The 9,050-nt window shown below is 42.1% G+C and overlaps 1 protein-coding gene across 1 annotated transcript; it reads right to left on the bottom strand.

Moving 5' to 3' along the window:
* Positions 1 to 2,752: 2,752 nt before the first annotated feature.
* LOC144514956 (protein NLRC3-like) lies at positions 2,753 to 8,737 on the bottom strand. Its single transcript, XM_078245686.1, has 5 exons — positions 8,361 to 8,737; positions 8,136 to 8,255; positions 7,774 to 7,865; positions 5,360 to 7,166; positions 2,753 to 2,919 (listed from the first exon to the last, which is right to left on the bottom strand). Exons 1-5 carry the CDS (start codon positions 8,486 to 8,488, stop codon positions 2,811 to 2,813), a joined length of 2,256 nt encoding a protein of 751 aa, XP_078101812.1. The 5' UTR covers positions 8,489 to 8,737; the 3' UTR covers positions 2,753 to 2,810.
* Between the last annotated feature and the right edge of the window lie 313 nt (positions 8,738 to 9,050).

Genomic DNA, 9,050 nt, shown 5'->3' with positions numbered 1-9,050 from the left:
CTGTTTCACATGTGGCCCCTCGGGGAAATTAATTGCCCCCCCACCTTCCTGCTCTGGAGAATCCAAGAAAGTGAAGTGTTAGTCGTGTGGAACGACAACAGAAGATCTGAAGGAAGTTCATCTCCATGTCTTCTTATACCCCCCCCAACAAAGAGGGATTGTGGGTAAAAAAATAATTTAAAAAACAACGGCGCAGGCAAGCCGGCTTTATTTCACAGGAGCCGTTCTAGTCTGAACATAATCCTCAACACACACACACACACACACACACAAACACACACACACACACACAGACACACACACACACACACAGACACACACACACACACACAACCCCCCACACACACACACACAGACACACACTAATGTCCAATAACACCTGCGGCACGTAAGGGTTGAAAGCAGAGGGGGGCACACCTGGGACGCCAGTTGCTGCCAATGAGCCGTCTGCAGGTGTCGTGGGCCTATAATTGAAACACCATTAAAGGAGGGTGACCACCTGATGACCCCAAGGAAGCTAAAAAAACCCATTCTCATTCCACTCAACCAGAACTGTCACCACCACAGCGAGGAAACCACTCCAATGAAGCATCGTCACCACTCATACCTCAAGTTCTAACAGGGGATTGTTTCACCTAGTCCTAAAAACATAACTGATTGTTCATCAGACGTGACAAAAAAAGCATGCGGGTAGGCCAAGGCAAAAATCCTTAAAAACATTAGCCAACATATTTATAAAGAATCACATTTGAATAGTAATTTCAGCATTAAAACCGAATAGATTTTTTTACTATTCAAATTAAATTTGACTTTCGGAATTTGTTCCAACAGCCCTAGTGAGTTACACACTGTATGTGAGCACAATACATGAACTGACCTCAGAGTCTCCAGTCTACAGTTTGGACTCTGCAGTCCAGCACACAGACGCTCCACTGCTGAATCCTTCAGGCTTGTAACTCAGGTCCAGCTCTCTCAGATGGGAGGGGTTGGACTTCAGAGTTGAGGCCACGACTTCCCAGTCAGTCTCAGAGAGTGCACAGTTAATAATCCTGTGATGACAGATAATAAAAAAACAAATGTAAAGTTGCAGCTTTTATTTAACGAGGATGGAGATGTGTTTTTGGCCTCCCCCCACATCCTCTCTCTCATCAAACAATGATTATAGATATTAGGGCTGGGTATCACCTCTAATTTCCTGATAGATTTGATTCCGATTCAAAATTTGTGAATATCAAAAAAAGTGAATGTCACCACAGAGCAGCTTTTAGACATGTTTCTGTTGTTTTCTAGCAGATAGAACAAAGAGGAGGAAACCTTCACACAATACAAGTCAACAGAGCAGAGAGATGTGTTCCCCTCTGATGGGACTTGCCTCTATTATTAAAGTCTCAATGTTTACATCAAGAATTTACCCCAAAGCAGATACATTAAAGGGTAACTACCATTTTTTTTCAACCTTGGTCTGGTATTGAGTGAGATCGCAATGACGGACCGGCGTGAATCAATGTAACCTAATGGGGCAATTTTGAACCTTACTTTTGTCCAATCAGCCCAGGCTCCACAAACGGCAACAAAAACAAACCGCGCCAACCTGCACCACCAAACATAACAAACAGAGTTCCAGCCAATAACAGACAAGAAGTGTGCGGAAGGGAGGGAGAGGGGACAGGATGAGGAGGAGGGAGGGGCCGAGCTAGCCTCATTATGTTTGACAATACTTCGAACCTCGCTTAGAGCACCTTTAAAGAGTGTTTGGTGGACTCTGCTGCGCTAATATGCCCAGAGATAAAAGAGACGTTTGAGAACGTGCCGCCTGACATAAAATTGATATTGAGCAGAACTGAGTTCATCCTATTGGTCCACGGCGCTCCACAACAGTCCCTGTTTCACATGTGGCCCCTCGGGGAAATTAATTACCCCCCCCCCACCTTCCTGCTCTGGAGAATCCAAGAAAGGAAGTGAAGTGTTAGTCGTGTGGCACGACAACAGAAGATCTGAAGGAAGTTCATCTCCATGTCTTCTTATCCCCCCCAACAAAGAGGAATTGTGGGTAAAAAAAATAATTTAAAAAAACAACGGCCGGCAAGCCAGTTTTATTTCACAGGAGCCGTTCTGGTCTGAACATAATCCTCCAACACACACAGACACACACACACACACAAACACACAGACAGACACACACACACACAGACAGACACACACACACACACACAACCCCCACACACACACACACAGACACACACTAATGTCTAATAACACCTACGGCACGTAAGTTTTGAAAGCAGAGGGGGGCACACCTGGGACGCCAGTTGCTGCCGATGAGCCGTCTGGAGGTGTCGTGGGCCTATAATTGAAACACCATTAAAGGAGGGTGACCACCTGATGACCCCAATGAAGCTAAAAATTCTCATTCCACTCAACCAGAACTGTCACCACCACAGGGAGGAAACCACTCCGATGGATGGATTGTCACCACTCATACCTCAAGTTCTAACAGGGGATTGTTTCACCTAGTCCTAAAAACATAACTGATTGTTCATCAGACGTGACAAAAAAAGCATGCGGGTAGGCCAAGGCAAAAATCGTTAAAAACATTAGCCAACATATTTATAAAGAATCACATTCGAATAGTAATTTCAGCATTAAAATAGAATTGATAGTTTTACTATTCAAATTAAATTTGACTTTCGGAATTTGTTCCAACAGCCCTAGTGAGTTATACACTGTATGTGAGCACAATACATGAACTGACCTCAGAGTCTCCAGTCTACAGTTTGGACTCTGCAGTCCAGCACACAGACGCTCCACCGCTACTTGCTATTGTAACTCAGGTCCAGCTCTCTCAGATGGGAGGGGTTGGACTTCAGAGCTGAGGCCACGACTTCACAGTCAGTCTCAGAGAGTGCACAGTTAATAATCCTGTGATGACAGATAATAAACAACATTTAAAGAATAATCAAATCTGAAACTGTTATCCTTAAAAAACAGACACATTTGACCAAAAGGACATTCACAAGGGTCTGATGTTAGATTCAGATATGTTGAGGTGAGGCGGGAGGTCATGGGATCCCTTTTCAAAAATGGCCATGCCATACAGACAGAGATCCATTCTGGATTTTTTTTATTAAAAAATGAAGACTGCAGACTTGCATTTATAGTATAATTACAACTCACTTCTTCTCTGAGTTTGAGGAAGATTAAATCCCACCACTGAGGTGAACCTGCTGAGCTCTCCTTCACTGGCAGAATGAACCTGGAGGTCGTCCCAGCAGCTGATAGTGTGATCAGCTGATGTCTCAGTAAATCAGGAGATAAATACACACATTCAATAATAAAAACACGGCGCTAATGTCTGCTGCTATTTTCTCTGCCCATCCTGCCTTTAGTGTTACTGAAATGTAAAAGAAACACGTTGTCTGACAGTTTGAATTTTAGGGTGACCAGAAATGGGACAATCTTTAAAAAGCTTGTCCCATATCAAAATATGCTCATTGTTGGAAACTAAACAATGTAAAGTTGCAGCTTTTATTTAACGAGGATGGAGATGTGTTTTTGGCCTCCCCCCACATCCTCTCTCTCATCAAACAATGATTATAGATATTAGGGCTGGGTATCACCTCTAATTTCCTGATAGATTTGATTCCGATTCAAAATTTGTGAATATCAAAAAAAGTGAATGTCACCACAGAGCAGCTTTTAGACATGTTTCTGTTGTTTTCTAGCAGATGGAACAAAGAGGAGGAAACCTTCACACAATACAAGTCAACAGAGCAGAGAGATGTGTTCCCCTCTGATGGGACTTGCCTCTATTATTAAAGTCTCAATGTTTACATCAAGAATTTACCCCAAAGCAGATACATTAAAGGGTAACTACCATTTTTTTTCAACCTTGGTCCGGTATTGAGCGAGATCGCAATGACGGACCGGCGTGAATCAAGCTACAATGTAACCTAATGGGGCAATTTTGAACCTTACTTTTTGTCCAATGAAAATGATTCCACGTTGTCAAAATCAGTTAAATATTGAGCCATTGCATTGAAAATCTTTTACATAACAGGAGCCTATGATTTCTGTATCCTACTCCGTAACAACAGACTACCTGAACACCTTTTTCTCGTCTCATGTATCACTCTCCACACCGCTGTCTTCAGACAAAAAGTCAAGTCCTGAGATCTATAATGTTGTCAGACACTGTTAGCAACAATCTGAGCCTGTCAGTAGCAAAAAAGAATTACGTTTATTGGACAAAAAGCAAGGCTTCACAATTGCCCCATTAGGTTACATTGTAGCTCGGTTCACACCGGCTCGTCATTGTGATCTCCCTCAATACTGGACCAAGCTCAAAGATTTTTGGTCACATCAGTCTATTAGACACAAATGCATGGGCAAATGGGGGCAAGGTTGAAAAAAACGTAGTTACCCTTTAATGTACTTTTTTTTAAGAACTATAAAAAAAAAGTTGCAACTTTTTTGCAACAACTCATGTGTTATGGTGTGCATTCACCAGTGTTTTGTTTTGTCAGTCATCTCATCTCTTATATGCAGTGGTGTAACGAGCCAACACCGGACCCCTATGCAGTATTATCAACCCTCGACCCCCTACTACAGCACGTGATGACGGCACAATGTCCACGAGTAGGCTACCATGAATAGGACAGGATAGGATCATAGAGACACAGCAAGTCCTGTTTTTCACCTTTATGAGTCAAAAAAAATAACTGGCTGGTAAAAAGTCACTGTGGCAGGTGGATTTAAAAATCCTGAGGTCTTATAGTTTCATATGATACAGACAGAAACCCATTCTGGATTTTATCTATGAATATTGGATCATTCAAATGAAAATCAATTTAAATCAGAAAAATCTATTATTTAAACTAGCCCTGATAGATATTGTATAAAATGTGAAAATGAACTTCCTTAAAATGAAATCGTTCAGAATCTGCTCATAAAAATATGATAAAAATAACTAACTGAAAGTTATTATGAAAAAGCTTAAACTTGATGTGATGTTAGTTCAGCAGATCACAAATAATAAATGTCTGTCTGTATATAAAATAGACACATTATAGAAACACACTGCTGACTCTGTATACACTGTAAAAAGGCTGTCCGTTGTGATTAAATGATGACAGAAGATACTTTAGCTACAAACACAAAGATCATCATCGTCTCATTCTCACAGCGTTTGAGACAACAAAGACATTTGCAGTGTAACATGTAGAATTATTTACAATAAGCAGGTTTATCTTTTATAGTGTGTAAGTTTTATATTGTTCATGTGTAAAGTCTGTATGTTTACTCTAATACTGATGGTCTCAGCTTCACACTGATTTAAAATGATAATCACATCTGGACTTACCGAGCCTTTCTGCAGTTCCTCACAGCTGGAATCAGTCTCTGACGTCCCTCCTCTGTTGTGTTGTACTTCTCCAGGTCCAACTCATCCAGAACCTCCTCTGACATCTGCAGCATGTAGGCCAGAGCTGAGCAGTGGATCTCAGAGAGTTTCTTCTCCGATCTGTTCTCTGACTTCAGGAACTCTTGGATCTCCTGATGGACTGAGTGGTCGTTCATCTCCGTCAGACAGTGGAAGATGTTGATGCTCATGTCAGGAGAGATATCATCACTGATCATCTCCTTCAGGGTGTTGATGGCTCTCTGGATGATTTCTGGACTGTTGTCTGTCTGACCCAGCAGGCCTCCTAAGAGTCTCTGGTTGGACTCCAGAGAGAGGCCATGAAGGAAGCGGACAAACAGGTCCAGGTGGCCATTTTCACTTTCAAGGGATTTCTCCATGGCTCTCTCCAGGAAGACATCCAGGGATGAGTAATGATCATTGTCCCACTCAACATCATCAGCATCCCAGTCTTCTCCCAGGAAGTACTCCAGTACCTGTGTGTCCCTGTTGGTGTAACAGTGGAACAGGTAGACTGCAGCCAGAAACTCCTGAACGCTCAGATGAACGAAGCAGTAGACTGTTTTCTGGAAGATCACGCTCTCTCTTTTGAAGATCTCTGAACAAACTCCCGAGTACAGCGAGGCCTCTGTGACATCCAGACCACAGCGCTCCAGGTCTTCTTGGTAGAACATGATGTTTCCTTTCTCCAGCTGTTCAAACGCCAGCCTCCCCAGCTTCAGAAGAACTTCCCTGTCAGCCTCCGTCAGCTCCTGTGGACTCGTCTCATGTCCCTCAGCATACTTAAGCTTCTTCCTCTTTGTCTGAACCAGCAGGAAGTGTGAGTACATGTCAGTCAGGGTCTTGGGCAGCTCTCCTCTCTGGTCTGTAGTCAACATGTGGTCCAGAACTGTAGCAGTGATCCAGCAGAAGACTGGGATCAGACACATGATGTGGAGGCTCCTGGAGGTCTTGATATGGGAGATGATTCTGCTGGCCTGCTTCTCATTACTGACTCTCTTCCTGAAGTACTCCTCCTTCTGGGCATCAGTGAAGCCTTGTACTTCTGTTACCCTGTCAACACACGCAGGAGGGATCTGATTGGCTGCTGCAGGTCGGGAAGTTATCCAGACGAGAGCCGAGGGAAGCAGTTTCCCCTGGATGAGGTTTGTCAACAGCACGTTGACTGATGACTTCTGTGTGACATCAGAAACAGCCTTCCTCTTGTTGAAATCCAGTGAAAGTCTGCTTTCATCCAGGCCGTCAAAGATGAAGAGGACTTTAGAGCCAGCGAGCTGCTCTGCTGGGACCTCCTGTAATGTTGGATGGAAAACACGGAGCAGCTCCAGAAGACTGTACTGCTCATCTTTGATCAAGTTCAACTCCCTGAAGGAAAGAGGAATCACCAGACTGATATCTTGGTTTTCCAAACCCTCGGCCCAGTCCAGACAGAACTTCTGCACTGAGAAGGTTTTTCCAACACCAGCGACGCCGCTCGTCAGAACGACTCTGATGGGTTTCTGTTGGCCAGGTAAGGCCTTAAAGATGTCGCAGCACTTGATTGGAGAGTCGTGGAGGGTCTTCATCTTGGAAGCTGTCTCGAGCTGCCTTACCTCATGTTGGGTATTAACGTCTTCACTCTGTCCATCTATGATGTAGAGGACAGTGTAGATCCTGTTGAGGAGGGTTCTACTTCCTGTTTCAGCTCCTTCAGTCACACGTTCATATGTCCCCTTCAGCCTGATCTTATGTTTCTGACGACCAACATTCACTAAAAAAAGGACAAAGGTGAGAGACAGAACAAGAAAGAGAAAAGTTGACAACCCGATGATTATTTTTATTACCAATATGAAAACAATCCAGTTAAATTTCAGATGGACGTAAACTGTAACAATATTTATGTTGAATGTCTTGACTAGTGCAGTATAATATATAAGGAAAATACGTGTTATGCTATAACTTTGAATATTGATATATATACGTTACATAATCACACAAACATGAAGTGTTGTCAGTTCTGCTGCTTTCAGTATTCTGCTAAAATACAACACAACAACGCTTGTTGAGTTAAAAACAAATGAAAGGAAATTATTTTCTAACTTTTTTTCATTAAACAAATTGAAATGAATATAAAAGACCAAAAAAAGAATGACAGTTTAATTTTGAAGTTACTTAAATGATCCTTGTAATTAACCCAAAAGAATCTGAGTGTCTTTCTGGATGTGTATATTTCATTAGTTAACGCTAATCAAGGATAAAAAAACAATATGTTGTGCAGCCCTAGTCTGTGCTGTCTGACTCAACACATGTCTCAGTATTACAACAACCTGTGGTGTGTTCAGACATGAAGACATCAGCAGACAGATGGACAGACTTACTTTGTTCAGAACCGCTCTGATTGGCTGTCTGCAGTCCAGCTCTGGTTCTGGATCTGGACGGCTGCTCCTCCTCAGAAACATCACTCCTCTTCCTGTGAAAACATTTCTTCATCACTAAAATGATAGAGGCAGTTTTTTTTATTTTGAGAAAATAAATACCACATTTGACGCACATTTTCAGATTTTAAACAGTTAAAAAAAACTCTTTACAGTAACTTCAACATTCAACAAAGCCAGAAAAGATCCATCTGAGTTAGAAACAGTATCTGAACTAATAGTTCTGCATCATGAATATTAATTTTTTGGCAGAACATTTAGTCTTCATGTTCATCAGGTCAGCTGACAGTAAAACAGTCTCTTACTTTGTGTCTGAGGGTCCAGGTTCATTACTGAAGAATGGAGGATTATCTTTGGACCGGTCACTCTTCATAGACAGACAGCCAGATACTACAGACTCTGCTCTCTGTCTGTTGTCCTGAACTCTGCAAACACCAACAGGTTTTTATTCATTTTGCTTCAATCTTTGATAAATGCTCTTTTTTAGCCCTTTATGAAGCTCTAAAATGAGTTAGTAGCAGTGGTCTTACTTTGTGTCTGAGGGTCCAGGTTCATTACTGAAGAATGGAGGTTCTTCTTTGGACCGGTCACTCTTCATAGACAGACAGCCAGATACTACAGACTCTGCTCTGTCCTCCTCTTCCTCCAAACCACTCATCTTCTGATCTGAAGTCAGTCTGAGAGGTCAAACAGGAACACTGACTGGGAGCTCACAACATTTAAAAGAAATCAAGTTTGTTCAGGAGTCAAAAACAGGAAGCAACGATGAGGAAGTAACACACACACAGAGAGTATACAGTAGGATATAAAACCAGCCAGCACTCCGTCAGTTGTCATGGAGGGAATCGTGAACTTGAGAATTTAAAAAGCTATAAGACAGATTCCATCTACATTAAGTCAGTGCTGAAAGCTAACAACAAGTAGATCCGAACAGACAATGATTGGATTACATCAGCTGTTTGGATCATATCAGCTGTTTGGATTAAATCAGCTGTTCGCGGATGTATAGTAGCTCAATCTATCCATGAAACATATATTTCTTTAAGTAGATATACTTATAACCAGATTAAGTTAGACAAGCAGTTTGGTGTTTATATGTGCAGTAGTTATGTTTGGAAAATTCCACGATCTCTACCATTACAACGCTAACATTAGTTTAAAATGACTGGCTGACTAACGTTCAACAGGGAGGGACTACAAATGCTGTCGGTTGCTTTTCT

This window comes from Sander vitreus, unplaced genomic scaffold, assembly GCF_031162955.1.
Source record: "Sander vitreus isolate 19-12246 unplaced genomic scaffold, sanVit1 ctg795_0, whole genome shotgun sequence".
NCBI lineage: Eukaryota > Metazoa > Chordata > Actinopteri > Perciformes > Percidae > Sander > Sander vitreus.
Note: the sequence above shows the minus strand (reverse complement) of the source record. Positions and strands in the feature narration are given on the sequence as shown.